The following is a 15084-nucleotide window of genomic DNA, read 5'->3' on the forward strand; positions in this document are numbered from 1 at the left end:
AATAAAGGTAGAAACTGAGCTCTCCTTGGTTGCCTCTGGAGCCTGAACACAAAAAAGATCCATATGTAAGTTTTAAAGTCACTGCAGCAGAGTAGGTATAAATCCTACCGGTGTGTGTCCAGCTTTATATTTAGAAACACTGGTACATATTTAATAAAAAAGACCATCCCCTCATTGCTTTCTTCCTTTCTTCCTTTCTTCCTTTTAAAACATGAAATCTATTGAAGTAACTCGTATCAACATCTTCACTAACAGTCACATCAAGCATGCTTACACTAATGTTACCTAGCATTCATTGATTAGTAATGACCTCATTAGCTACTAATGGAACTAATGTGTATTTGATGAAACCCTCAGCCTGCTTGTTTAATCTTCAAAGCAACATGTTTTTATTGATTGAAGGCTGAGATGGGAGCGCCTGTATTTGACAACTTTTGTTGCTGCAGCTTTATGACAAAAAGAAAAAGACAGACACGTGAAAAAAGACCTCCGCATTTATTTAATGACTGTGTTGAGTTTTACTATCACCTTAAATGCTTCATAAGTCAGAATACTTTATTCATCCCAGGGGAAATTGGGTTTGTACACTTGCTCCATTTCAAATTAAATAAACACTAAATCAATAAAATATAATAAACATGAATGGTTAAAGTATAATCTCCAATAAATTAGGAAATAACATATTTAAATAAACAAAAAACTGAAAGTAAAACATTTTCACATTATAGTGCAATTTATACGTGTATATTACAATATATATGGGCTGTAAAACAGTGTTTATGGATATATTCACATGCTTTCTTCTTGACTAACTTTACGTTCTGCTTGTGTTTGTGTCACGCTTCACATTGAGCTTTCACTCACTAACCTGCCGCACTAACTCTCTGCTCCCTATACCTCTTCTCTTGCAGCTGATTGCCTTTGATGATGAGATGGATGTGGCTGAGGTTGATCATTTTACTTACTACTGTGACGTACTTTAGACTTGTCTCCCACTAACACCATGCTTGTGCTGCGATAGACATTTTAGTCTGTCTGTGGCTGTTAGTCGCCCCTTGTTAACACCCATTTTAAAACTTAGCATACTGATAGCATGTCAAGCTAACGTTGTCCGTTGTGCCTGTACAGTATATGGCAATCACTTCTTAGAGAAGAAGTAACTTTTAGAATAAGATTATTTTAATGAAAATGTCTGGAGACTTTACAATAATACTGCATTTTACCAACCGACATTAGGTATTCGTAGATTGCCCATTACTTCTCCTATATGCAGCTAAGATTGCTCATCACAAATGGTGTGAGACTTTTGGGCCTTGAAGTCTCCGTGAAACAAAGGGGGACAATTTCTGGTTGCATTCTTTTCAATTGACACACTGTCACATACTTTGCTCACACTTCGTCACATTTAAGATATGTGTAGCTTCTCAGTCACATTACATGAAGAACACAGCAATAGGTTACGCCATCTTATGCTCTTCAAATAGACACGAACATCCACTTGAACGGATAACACTTTGGTGATCAAAGTTACGTTTTTGGATGTTTTTGGACATGTACATGCTAATATGGAAAATGTCCCACAAGTGTCCATTATGATACAATTATGCAGTTGTGATTTTTTGGACAGACATGAATATGAACTGCAACTGTTGGGTCCTGTGGTCAACATGTCAAGTTCATTTGGCCAAGATACTGCACCCTAAACACTCCCTATAGCATGTCCTACTGTGTGTGTGAATGTTTCTCACTCAATCAACAGGTGCCATCTTGTATGGAAGCCTCTGCCTGTGCATGAACGATGACTTGTGTTGTTAAAGCCTTTTGAGTGGTCACTTAGACCAAAAAGCTCTATAAATGCAAAACATTTACAACCGTGAGGCGGTAATCATAGTTCATAATTGACTCTTATCTTGATTTGATAATCTCTGATATTATCATTATTTTAATTGCTCATTATCAATAAAATGTTTCTATATTGCTTGTCACCTATAATCTACATGCCACAGCCCCCTTTATGATGGATGGTGGTCCTTTGCCACCATTACAAGAGCAGGTGTGAGTGTATATATAGCTGGGGATTCTCCATCAAACAGATCATAACACACTAAGCAGTGTGTGGAGTGGTGTGTATGTCATGTTGGAGCATTGCAAAAATATGTGTGTGGCCATGACTTCTGGCCTTAAGGAAGCGGATTAAACCGGTTTTCTGTTTTTGATAGGGAGGAGATGTTAGGGGATTTTGGGTGTGTCTGCAGAGAACCGTATCTCACGCCTCAATGGTGACAAATACCATTGGATGGAACAAATCCCACAGACTTCTATTCATAGTTTGTTGGGGGGTTGTGTTTAGAAGATATTTTTTTAATTGCTAAAACAAATGTTATAACTACCAGTAGATTGTCAAATTGTTAGGGTTCTGTAAAAGTCACTTCTATTGGCTAGTGCTCAAACACATTGTGTGTGATAGGCTAAGGGGCAGGACATCTCTAAGTGACTGACCAATACAAATATGTTAACCAATCAGACCAGACTGGGCTCTGGTTTCAGACAGAGGGTGAAAAAAGGTGCTTCAGCAAAGGCAGTATGAGAAAGAGCTTTTTGAACATTAAAGAATGTAAACATGTGACAGTAGAGACACTAAATACAAATATGAAACCTGAAAATTAGCATAATAGGACCCCTTTAAGATAGCCACTAGCCTTTAGACCAATTCTAGGTTTTTAGATGAGAACTCTAAGAGAAGCTGTGGAAACAACTAGTGAGGAAGCATGTGAACAGATTCATCTCGATGACAACAGATATTTAATATAGTTAAATGCTCGGAAAAAAGTTTGTGGACATTGTGTTGGGATTCTTTTGCTAACTGTAAAGTGTTCTTGAATGTATGTAAGTCGCTTTGGATAAAAGCGTCTAACAAATGACATGTAATGTAATGATAGTAAATCAGTAAATAGATCGAAACTAAAAGCACGTATTGTCAGACCAGGAGAATCTGTACCAGCAGGAGACAGTACACTTAATCAAAAGCATGGTCAGTGCGAGGGAAGTCAACACGATGCTGGTTCTGGAAATGTGGAAATTGTCGGAAAAGGGTCTTTCCAGAGTTGCCAGGAAGCGATATGCTCTCAGTTTCTCTATTATGTCTCTCAGTCTCATTCTCCCTCCTTCCCTCCCCCTTTTAAAAATGCTGTAGCGATGGAAATCCCCGGATTCCACAAAAACAGGGCTGTTCTCGGAGACCAGCTCTTTGTCTCGCCAACTCCTCCCATATGCATCCTAAGTATTTACACATACTCCCTCGCTCGCCTCCCCAGCACATGCTGCATGTCACTCATTCATGCAAACTTATATTAACAGCAGCGCACAGTACAGGTACAGTTCCCCTGACAGACAAACAGAGAGACACACAGGCAGGCCAAAACCTCAACTTCCTCCAAGATAAACTGCCATGATAGCTGTTATGTAACCCCAGCATTTAGCCTGCTGCTGCTCTCTGACCCACCATAACACACCCACTCAAAGGTCTCAAGGAATGAGTGCAGCTGTCAGTTTCACTACTCTTTGACAGACCCCATTGTGTGTGTGTGTGTGTGTGTGTGTGTGTGTGTGTGTGTGTGTGTGTGTGTGTGTTGTGTGTGTGTGTGTGTGTGTGTGGTGTGTGTGTGTGTGTGTGTGTGTGTGTGTGTGTGTGTGTGTGTGTGTGTGTGTGTGTGTGTGTGTGTGTGTGTGTGTGTGGTGTGTGTGTGTGTGTGTGTGTGTGTGTGTGTGTGTGTGTGTGTGTGTGTGTGTGTGTGTGTGTGTGTGTGTGTGTGTGTGTGTGTGTGTGTGTGTGTGTGTGTGTGTGTGTGTGTGTGTGTGTGTGTGTGTGTGGCGCCGGTTCCCCCATTAGCAGAGGTTATCTCATTCCTCCAGAAATAGAAGCGTGATAAAAAGCGAGCCCGGGGAAAACAAGGCATGACCCGGCCTGCCACCCTCGTTGTCAGGCCTGATCATATCACTCGCTGCATGTGTTAGTGTGTTTTCTTCAAGTGAATGTGAGATCCGTTGTTTGTGAAAAGACAGGAGGTTGCAGGGGTCAGATGGAGATGATGCCCCATGTTCTCACGATGTAATGCTGCTTGCTGAGCACGTAACACATACATGCAGTCACCGTTATATAAGGGGCCTGTGTGTTTCACAAGCTCTCCCTCTATCTGTGTTTATCTACTCATTATCCCGACCAGATATTATTTGTTTAGCTGGAGATTTCTAGATAACCAGTTCCTCTTGTGCATATTTCTGACCACATCCGCACACCGCTCCTTTGACAAATAGTATTCCTTTACTTACAGTTGTGATCCCTTTTTCTCTTCTACTTTCTGGCCTTCTCTAACCTCGCCAGTGCGCAACATATCCAGCTGCCACTCCCATCACTCACTCTGCCAACCTGCCCTCAGATAGACTCTGCTTGTCCTGGTTTATCCTCCTGCGGTTGAAGCCAGGAGACTCTGAGCTGTTGTTTCCTTTCCTGATCAACAGGGGGAGCTGCCGATGCGCCTCACCAACACACAGCGCTGTCCCAGTTTCCTTCACTTAATGCTGTACGATTCTTGGGCTCCAGCCAGCTCTCAGGAAGCAGTTACATAAGAGCCAAAGATTTTCTTTCCCCTTTTTTTCCCTTCTCCGTTTTCCTGGAATTTTAAACTCTCCACTGATGTGTAACGTTCAGTGGTTATTGGCTATAAAAGTGCAGCTGAGATATCTTCCAGGTGAACTTCAAGTTAGGCATGGGAAAGTTGGGGGTTTACTTTGGGTGGTGAGTGTGGGCACTTCAATAACCATAACAGCTGTTAATTGTTTCAGGTCTGCTTCTGTTACAGGCCAATGTTATACTGTCAGCAGAGTGGTATACAAAACTAGCCCTTTTCCCAGAGGATTGACTGATTATGAACAGTCCATTTCTGCTATGACTTCCCAGTGAGGTAAAGCAGTCTGTTTTGGGATATGAGTTAAGGCTCTCAGTAATCACAATGTAAACAGAGGAGCTCCCTGAGGAAAGTGCAACATCCCCTGATGATTATACAGATTGTTCTGGTCAGAGAGATAATATGACCTTAACTGCCTCCTGTTTTTTCGCAAATGCCCTGAATCCCAATGTGTTTACATGACCTTGGAGGTTTTATCACACATTCTGGGAAAGCAAAACCAGTGGAACTGTTGCTGACAGTTTTTAGGTTAAGCCTTCCAGCTGATGCACATTTTTAAGCGGCCAAAAGAAGCACAAGCAAGCTGTTGACAGTGGTTAACGGAGCTAATTAGGCCAGGTTTCACATATTGCCCTTATTTTCTTTCCACCAGGGGTTACATTTTGAACTGAATTAGATGAGGATAGCAGCAGTGTCAAAAATAGCTTCAGTTGCATGCATGAAACATTTTTCTGTGGAAATCTATGTGTTGACGTAAAGTGGGCTTGATGGAGGGAAATTCCTGTCCAGTTGCAATGAATCAGCATAAACCATCATGACTGGGTTTCAGAGGGAGACGTTGCGTATGTCCAATTGAGGTTGCATGTTTGTTATTTAGTTTGTGACAATAGATTATATCTCTAGAGTCTAGACTAGTGAGGTTTTATTTTGTGTGTGTATATATTAAGGATTTCTATAAACTGCATTAACTGTAATCTGAATGTATAGGCAATCATCCAATTTTATTTTATATTTAATAACTAAATCTGTAAATGATGTTCTTTAATTTATGCTTGATTATTATAATTGAAAATGTGTTTATACTATATAACAGTCTTGCCATTACCTACAGCAATCCACACAGTTACATATTTAAAGTTCAACCTATTTTTACTAAATAGGTTTATTGTTTATTTGTTCCAGTTGTTTAGCAAATGTACTGACAATCATTCAGTTGTATAACCCATTGCAGCTCATATCGTACAAGGATACAATGTACTTATACTTTTTATTTTTTACAGTTTGAACCCTTATGAGTGCCCATAATCTGCTTGATCAAAATGAACTCTGGTGTTTCCTTAAGGTCAACCAACATGCACACAGAGATAAATGTACATATCGGCATACCGATGATGAGTGTGCATTTTTGTTGTCATGCAGAGTGACAGACCGCCACGCTTTGCAACAGGATGTTAATATTGAACCACAGATTACTAAACACAATGTAGCATTGTAGTCAAAAGCCTATAGTGCGGTGAAGTTCAAAACAGTTATTCTACTTTCTTGCTGCAAAAGGTTAACGCTGCTCATCATCCATGCTGTCCAATTAGAATAGCTCCATAAAAACATGAGACACGCTGAAATAAAATAATTGTCTACATACTGTAAGCAATCCATTATCCACAAGGTCTTGGGGATCAACAATCTTTTGTCCCTTTTCTGTCCCCCCTTGGCTCTTTAAGTCACACACACATGTGCAGTTGTGCATGTGACTGGCAATCTTAGCGAGCATCAGAAAGCCACATATAGAAAGTTACATTAGAAAATAGGGACCATTTAGGGACAAGAGGTTTGTTTTTAAGGAAGTTGCTATTCTTTGGAAGCAGAAGCAACATGACTAATTCAACATCTTCAAACTCTGACTATCATCATCCTTTTATTTCCAATTAGCTGGCACCGCCACCCGAGCCTGAAGTCCCTGCTGAGGTGTGTTAAAGACCCCTATTAGCCTGTTGACTGCTAATATGGGTCCCATATGTACTTCATCCAATTACCCCCATGTTCAGTGTTACATGTAGCGCATGTTGTACTTTCAGAAAATCCTTATTAGTGAAACCAGTGGCCTTTTAGGACCTGCAGTAAGATTTCTGAGCATACTGGGTACTGGCCAAAACACTGATGTGACATTACATCATAATCCTTTATTGAGAATATTCTTTTTGTTCGTAATATTACTCCATTTTATTTGAAGTATTGGCTCCATTGTTCTAACTAACTTACTGTTTGCATTAGATAATGCAGATATATTCCATGTAGCTAAATTTCAGCTGGCTGGCTAACTTTGCTTAGCTAGTTGACTTCCTCTTGACAAGAAAACAATTGTTAGTTGTACACCTTTTATAAAATCAATACCTGTCATGTTAGCTGTAAAGTTGTTAGCATCCTACACGAAACACTCAAATAGTATTTCACTAGTGATAACGTTAGCAAGCAAACAAGCTAAGCCAGCTAGCTGTTACTTAGCTACAATACATTGCCTTTGCATTGTTTGCTTTGTAGTGTTACCTGATGAAGTTGTTTGCAAACAGTAAGTTAGAGTAGACAATGTAATATTAAAAGGATTAGCTGATGTTGTGTACTCAAGAAAGTATCTCTACGGTACACTGTTGGTGCTATTGGAAAGCTACATTTAGGCAAGTAATTGGGAGTGTGCAGTAACTAAGTGTCCTTTAGAGTTGCTGGGAAATGTTTCATATATATCCTTCTTCAGGCTGTGAGGGAAGGTCTCAGATTGTAAGTGAATGTACAGTCTGTTCACCACTGGCCTCACAAACCCATTGATACATGTGAATTGTTACAGTACTTCACACATCTCTTAAGCTTTATAGATAAGAGTCACATCCCATCACTATAATACCTCTTCTTCTGAGGGCCCTCTCATGCTAACCACTCCCTCTGTGTAGCTTCAATGATGCTACTTATCGGCCCTTGTATGTGAGACGCCGCCCACTTGTCCACGTATCATTTTTCCCTCTCCTTCCTGCTTCTCGTTCATTTTTCCTCGCACCTCTTGGTTTTTGAATAATTTCCAGTTTTCTGACCTTTTCTCAGTGGGGTGGGAGGGGGGTTGAAGGCATGGGTGAGGTGTTTTTCCATGCCAGATTGGTGCTTACAGTGTGTGTCAGCAACTCATGGCTCCATTATGTAACCTCTCATGGCTTGTGTTTCACCCCCTCTGGCACTTTGTCATGCTCTTATGTAAATAATGTTGGCTCTTTCGCCTGTAAAGTAATGAAGTCTGAATCTACAGTGGGCTGCAATGTTTGCATTTCCCCACACTGGACTGTCAAGAGTGGTCTTCTGGGTGTACAAAGTTGAGGAAAAATGACATCCAAATGTAATATTTAACTAATAAATACATAGGTATTTGATGTTTTAGAATAAATGTCAGTCCTTTCTTGCATGAAGCCTTGCATGACTTTGACTCGCCCTCGCATCTTCCCTGACACAACCACTTCCCTTTTAACTGCACGATCTAATTTGGTTCCTGCATGCTAGTGAAGTTAAACTAATTTGCACTGTATTAACACCCTATTTTGTTTTCTAATTTCTTTCCCAAATTTCCTTTTCCTGCCTTTTTTTTTTCTTTCTTACATTTTATTGCTTTCTGCTAACTCACCTCACTTTTAAGGAGCTTGATCCCAACCAGCCCCAGAAGCAACTGGAGGATCAAAGGAGGGTAGGTACTAACGTTTGGTTTGCTGTGGTCCGCTGCAGGCCAACAACTGACTGACTGTTGTGATGCCCTCAGTCACACTGCTCCACAGCATGGCCATCACTCACTCCCCTGTCAGTTATACGATATGAAACATGTGTGGCACATCAACGAATGGACCTGAACTCTGGGTGCTCATCTCTTCTTTGACATTTTGTGACATGTTTGGGCCGGAGGGGCTGAGTAGGTGACTGCGCTGCATTGATTTACATCAAACCAATATGGGGAAACACTGACTGTCATATGTTGAGATGAGAGAGGGCACAGTTTCGCCTTTGAACATCACTGACTGAGGTTGGAGGGCAAAGTTCAAATATGAAGATGCTGTGTTTTGAGATAAGAGGGGTATCTTTTCAGGATGATGACAATGATTTTCCTCTCCTTTTTTATGTATTCTTGTATACATTTCTATTGATACCTGATTTCTGTACAGCAGAAATTAGAATTTCTAAAGTAACTAAAAAAATCCATTCTGCAAAAGAGAGATTTCTATGTAAACTTGTAACTTATTACAGCTTTATATTGTGGGGTTTTCCATGTGTGACTGATCAATTTCTGTGACATTGTAACTTTAGTTGAATCTTCTAACATCCATTTTCACTAATAGGGCGAAGCTCTGCGGCAGATCTTGGTCAATCGATATTACGGGAACGTGAAATCTGGCCCGAGGAGAGAGAGCCTCACAACCTTCAGCAACGGCCCACTTGCTGTTGCAGCGCCGGGGAAAACACCTACAGGTGTGTGTGTGTGTGTGTGTGTGTGACAATAGAGTGTCTGTTATTCTGATAAAGATAAGATGAACTGATTTTGAATGATTTACTCTGGAAAACTGCTTCAGTGCGATAATAAGCTAAATGCACAGCACAAAACTAAATTAAGTCAAACATTAAAATAGTTGAGCTTATGCAGCTGCTACATGTTTAGTGATAGAGAGAACTGTGAAACCTTTCAGCTGTAGTCAGGCCATTCAAACTTGAACTAAACTGTAAGTGAACGATCTTCACGAAAGGTGCTTTCCAAAGCTTTGGGATCTTTCAGGGTGTCCAAGATTGGATGGATAATAATAAGAACTTAGTATGTTTGTAGCAGTTATTTAGTTTTAATATTGAATGATTTCTTTACAATCAGGGGGCCCTATTATCAGGGTGTCTGCGGGGTCTTAAAAAGTATTAAAAGTTGATAAATCAATTTAGCGAAAATTAAGGCTATTAAAACGAATTAAACAGCATTTTCCAAGGCATTACATTTTGTAGCTTGTTTTCAATAAGTATATAAATTGTCCAAAGAGGTTGTATTCTACAGTCTGCCTGAATGTAATCACTGCGTAGGTGTGTAGTGTGATTCTGTGTAGTTTATTGATGGCATCCCGTTGGATGTGACGTCATCTGAACAGGACATCGCACGCTCACTGCTTGATAGCGCGCGAAGGTCAGTTTACGCCGGTTGCTAACCAACGTCGTTATGGGGAAATGCAAGTCTGCGTCCAAATGGTTGGAAGATAAGGAGGAAGGACAATCAATACTGTATATAGTCAATGTGAGGTAAAGTGTGTCGCCAAGGTAACCGGTTAAAACTCGAAGTGGCGATGAGGTCTTAAAATGTATGGAAAGGGTCTTAAAAAAGGTCTTAAAAGGTCTTACATGTGACTTCAGGATTCCTGCATATACCCTGATTATGCTTTCTGGGGTTTTCCATTTCCTGTAGTGTGTTATTTAGGTTTTTGTGCATGTAAATGGTCTGCAAAGGCTAAAATCCCAAAGTTGCCTCTAGAGGGAGTTTCTCCCCCCCCCCCCCGGTCGAAACGCCTCCATTGGACTCCTTTGTTTACCTCTGTAACATAGTCACATCACTATGTACCACTAGCGCTGCAACACATTGTACATGATAGGCTAAGGGGTGGGACATCTCTAAGTGGTTGACTAATCACAACAGAGCCGGCCAGCTAACCAATCAGAGCAGACTGGGCTCTGGTTCAGACAGAGGGTGAAAAGAGCTGCTGCAGCACAGGCAGTATGAGGAAAAGAAAGAGCTTTTTGAACATTAAAGCATGGAGACATGTCCCAGTAGAGACACAACATAATAAAACCTGACATAATGGAAATAAAACAATGTACTCCAAAAGTTCTACTTATTTCTTTGTGAGAAAATCGGTCCCTGTTGTGAATGTAGTGAGTTAAATTAATGTCAAATCATTCAATACATTTCACAGGAAAGTGTTGTCAGATTATGTGGAAGGTCTTATCACGTAGGAAATGTTTGTCACAGATTGCATAGTCATATCGACAGGCGCAATTTCCGCTGTGTAACACTAAACTAAAGTTGGCTTTCACACGGTCGCCCACCTGGATCACATATCGTTAATCTGCAGTCTTGGGCAATCATGGGCATGTGTGCATCGGGTTCACAATAACACATTTAAAGAAGACCATAGATATGTTGTGAAGGAAAAAAAAAAAGCCGTCTCGCCATCCATACTTTGCTCAATCTTTCCTCAATCAAGACTGACATTCACAAATCGAATAGATTGTTCCTAACTGACATTTATTCATGCCGACGAGTCTCATCACAGCCATGAGTCATCGTTCATCTCTAAGGCTTGAGAGCGAAAACAAAAACAAAAAGATCTTATTCACAAACATGGCCTTGTACTCCTTTAAGCCCTTGGACCTCGACTCTGCCTCTGAGCATACTGACTCTCTGCTCAGCATAACGTGGGCCGTGTTGTTGCCAGGCGACCAGAGAGCCATGCTCCATCTAGAATGGGATGTGTTGTTGATTCAGTGGCTCGCACAGCCAGAGACGGCTCTGATGGGTGCTGTTGTCTCACCGCTGCTGCAGTGCCATCAGATGTTATTTGTGGCAGATGGATAGAAAATACACCTGTTGTTTATTCCATGCTGCAAACACTTTTTTTCCCATATGGTCATATAGTCAAATGTATTGTCAATCTTTCAGTTTGTATGTACAGACAGAGAGATCGAAATACCGTTTCCCACAATCCCGATTACAAATTATAAATATATATCAAAATATGTATACAAATATGTATATACCTATACCAATAGAGTGCCACAGTGACGCGTCCTAAAACCCGGAAGTAAACTCCTTCCGGTTCCTTCGTCAAAACCCAATGCAATTTCTCCATAGGACTTTGGAAAATAGCTGGAAATAAGGTCTGTGGTTGAGACACATTTTAAGAGACGGATCACGTTTTGTTCAGCCGGATAATCTCCACATGTCTACCCTACTTTTATAATTTTCTAATCATAAATCTAGTCGCCAGAAGCAAAATGCTAACGTTATGCTATAAACGAACTACAGCAGGGTCGCTGCTTCAACGTCACGCCAACTTAAGATCCATATTCAAAACTACCGATTCTAAATTGTAATGGTTTGTTTGAACAGTTTGCAGGAGGCAGGTACTTGCTTTTAAGCAGAACACGGGGGAAAACAAACTTAGCAGGAGTGTTTACGTGTTCGGCGTAATGACGTACAACGTCCTCGACAACTTCTGTAGTCCTATTCAGCCACTTGTTAACAACCATCGTTTTTCAGACACCTCAACTCTTCAGAAATCACCAGTGGGGTCACTGCTGATGGATTTAATGTCGTAGAACAAAACGTGATCCGTCTCTTCAATGTGTCTCAACCACAGAGCTTAGTTCCAGCTATTTTCCTAAATCCTATGGAGAAATTGCTTTTTTGTCGAAGGAACCGGAAGTGGTAAAATGCTAACTTACTCTATATACACAATTAACAGACATGTATACATGCACACATTAAGACATAAACAAAAGCACAACAATCAATCGGGAGAGCGAGGGGCCGCTGCGTCCGCACACGCCGCCATCTTCTTATATATAGTATAAGCCGGCTTTAAACAGCCTCTGGACCTTTTTATTTTCTTTAAAGCCATAATTATTGAAGTACTGATGACATATTTATGTAGGCCTTCCTGGAAGTTTGCAGTGCAAGGGCTCCATTGACATGACTAAATGGATTTAGCTTGGGGCATGAAACATTTCAATTATTCAATTAAACTTGTATACGAAGTCAGCTGTGCTTCTGTTCAGGATTCTTGGAAACGTGATGCTATCTAGCAAACCAGCTGTTTGAGCGGAACTGTAACCAAGGATGAGTCATCAGCAGATTGCAGATTGCGGCCTTCCTCCTCTTATTACAGATATTTGTCTTAATCCAAGAAGAAGTATGGACACACTGTTAATTATAGGGTCACTTTGAAGACTCTTATGGGCAATATTTTAGTTTTTGCACTAATGATAGAAATGTGGTGATTTAAGAGTTGTTGTATGTATCTATATTGAATTTCAACTATTTTCTACAATTAAAATGTTTTTATTTTCTTAATATTTCCCAGTAAACTATAATTGGTTGATTTAAGTGTGCGGGGGGGGGGGGGGCGTAATTCATTAGGCTTTCTTACTAACTGATACTATGACTATCTTACTTTCCTTTTTAGCTGAACTAGGTTTTATCTTTAGTGTTTTTTCATATTTTTAGTAGGCTATAACTATAATAACATAATGTGTCATCTTGTCACAACACATCCATTAAACTGCATAAAGCCTGCAGTATGATGGAAATGGTCAAACTCATAGATGCATTAAGTATTCAAATATGATAATGAATTGTGACCTATCTTCTATTATGTAACCTGACTGAAATCTGAATACATCAGCATTTTAATATTGACGATGATTCACTTCTGCGTCCACAGTTGTCAGCTCCGGGGTGGGAGGTCGAGGGGAGCTGAGTCTGGCCGAGGTCCAGTGCCACCTGGACAAAGAAGGGGCTTCTGACCTGGTCATCGACCTCATCATGAACGCCACCAGCGACCGCATCTTCCAGGAGAGCATCCTATTGGCCATCGCTCTGCTGGAGGGGGGCAACACGGTCATCCAGGTGAGTGCTGGTCACTGGTTACAACTCTTCAAAGCACAAGTGGTGCAGAGGAAAGTGTTAATGAGGTCCAACACTCACACGTCCAGACTGCAATTAAATGGGACTCCTGACAGCTTTTTCTTTACAGAGGCATGAGCAGAATCTCAACAGGAAGATGTTATCTCAAGGGTTCAAAGCTGTGCTGCAAAGAATTTAAGTTATTCGCCTGGAGCTCCAACACCAAAGGCAGAAAAATAAGTGGCCAAGGAGGACTTGGAGTAGGAAAAAGGAAAGTACTCTGTTGTCAGTACAGCAATGGGTACATTTAAAAAAAACTAGCGTTGTGGTTAGTGTTTCACAATCGGTTGCAGAAAGCATCTCGATGTTTTGCACTTATTGACACAAGTTTTGGCGTAAAAGTCAGTTAAGGCCGTGTAGAGGAGAAAGGGAAGTCAGAGAGGAAGAGGAACCGTAGTCTCTCCGAGGTCAAATCTGTGCGGACAAAATGCGACATCGCCTCCCCAAAGCCAGACAGGGGTTGCCAAGGCAACTCTTTGCAGACCTCCCAGCGACAGGTAGAGAGCCGCTGTGTTTGCAACTGCATTACTTCAGCTTTGCAGACAAATGTGCATGCGGGCTCGTGTGTCTACATTCATGGAACTAGAAAACGTGCATGCACGTATTTGTGACCAATGCGAGCTGCTTGGAAGTCGTCTATCAGTGGAGTCTGGTTTTGTGGTTTGTGTGTGTTCACTTTTGTGTTGTGTTGCTTAAACCGGCTTGTTGCATAATACTCCCCTATTTGTATAGTGTTGTTATTTAGAGTAGTGTGGGAATATGTCTGAGTCCTATGATCTATTCTGAATCTGACTGTCACTCATTTTTGATTAATAGAAGCGGGTGCACTATTTTCAGGTGCTTAAATCTATAATGAGAGATAACTAGCAGTTAGGCTAACTGATCATGATGAATATTTATTTCTAAAAAAAAAAAAAAATGCTTTTATCTGCACGGTTAAACTTGTTGTTTGGCAGCATTTTACAGTCTGTTGTTTGTGTGAGCATAATTACCTCAAAGTGTGATTTACTGAAACACGTCATTAGTTAATTGTCTCTCTCTCGTACTCGCCTGACTCCTGTTATGTAAGCTGCTCCCACCCTCTCTGCCGGGGTGAACGGAGGCCAGAGCCCGAGGCCTTCAAACATTCAGACTGTCAACACCATCCTTCGCTGGTGAAAAGATGGCAATAAAAGACGTTAATCTCCACAGGCCTCCTGAGAGATCCAATATATTTCAGTAGTGCTATCTGAGGAGCAGTCTCTCCCTGTGGCCTCCCTTAGGACAGATCATCTCAGGTGACTTATCGACTTCATTTCTTGTTGCAACGGACCTTTCTTTTAGGTCAGATGGTCAGTGTCCACTGCTGAGAGTAGCCTGGGGCGTGCACTTTGAACTGGGCGTGGAACTGTTTTGTTTTGTGCCCCCCAGCCTAATGTTTGCAAAGCTCTTTATCTTCTTGGAGCAAATGTTATCATGTTTCAATTCAGGTTATCCTCCAGTAAAGCTGTAAAGCCTGGCGACCCTGTCAGCTGTTCGGGGGGTGTTCACTTTTTACATTCAAATAGCTGGAACACATTAAAAGTCAGTTCACCTTAAAGGGGCCCTATTATGCTGATTGATAAGGTTCATATGTGTATGTAGTGCCTCTACTGTGACATGTTTACATGCTTTGATGTTCAAAAA

The 15084-nt window shown here is 41.0% G+C and overlaps 1 protein-coding gene across 12 annotated transcripts in view; it reads left to right on the forward strand.

The window, feature by feature from the left end:
* Positions 1 to 15084, forward strand: part of itpr1b (inositol 1,4,5-trisphosphate receptor, type 1b) — a 123911-nt gene that overhangs the window by 51416 nt on the left and 57411 nt on the right. For 6 of the 12 annotated variants that reach the window (XM_034212164.1, XM_034212176.1, XM_034212166.1 and 3 more), the window contains 5 exons: positions 912 to 947; positions 6615 to 6650; positions 8356 to 8403; positions 9047 to 9176; positions 13178 to 13362. In XM_034212164.1, the coding sequence (XP_034068055.1) occupies positions 912 to 947; positions 6615 to 6650; positions 8356 to 8403; positions 9047 to 9176; positions 13178 to 13362 (435 nt within the window). The remainder of the gene's footprint in view (positions 1 to 911; positions 948 to 6614; positions 6651 to 8355; positions 8404 to 9046; positions 9177 to 13177; positions 13363 to 15084) is intronic. The other 6 variants (XM_034212171.1, XM_034212173.1, XM_034212174.1 and 3 more) reach the window with 3 other exon arrangements.

Source organism: Gymnodraco acuticeps, unplaced genomic scaffold (genome assembly GCF_902827175.1).
Source record: "Gymnodraco acuticeps unplaced genomic scaffold, fGymAcu1.1, whole genome shotgun sequence".
Lineage (NCBI taxonomy): Eukaryota > Metazoa > Chordata > Actinopteri > Perciformes > Bathydraconidae > Gymnodraco > Gymnodraco acuticeps.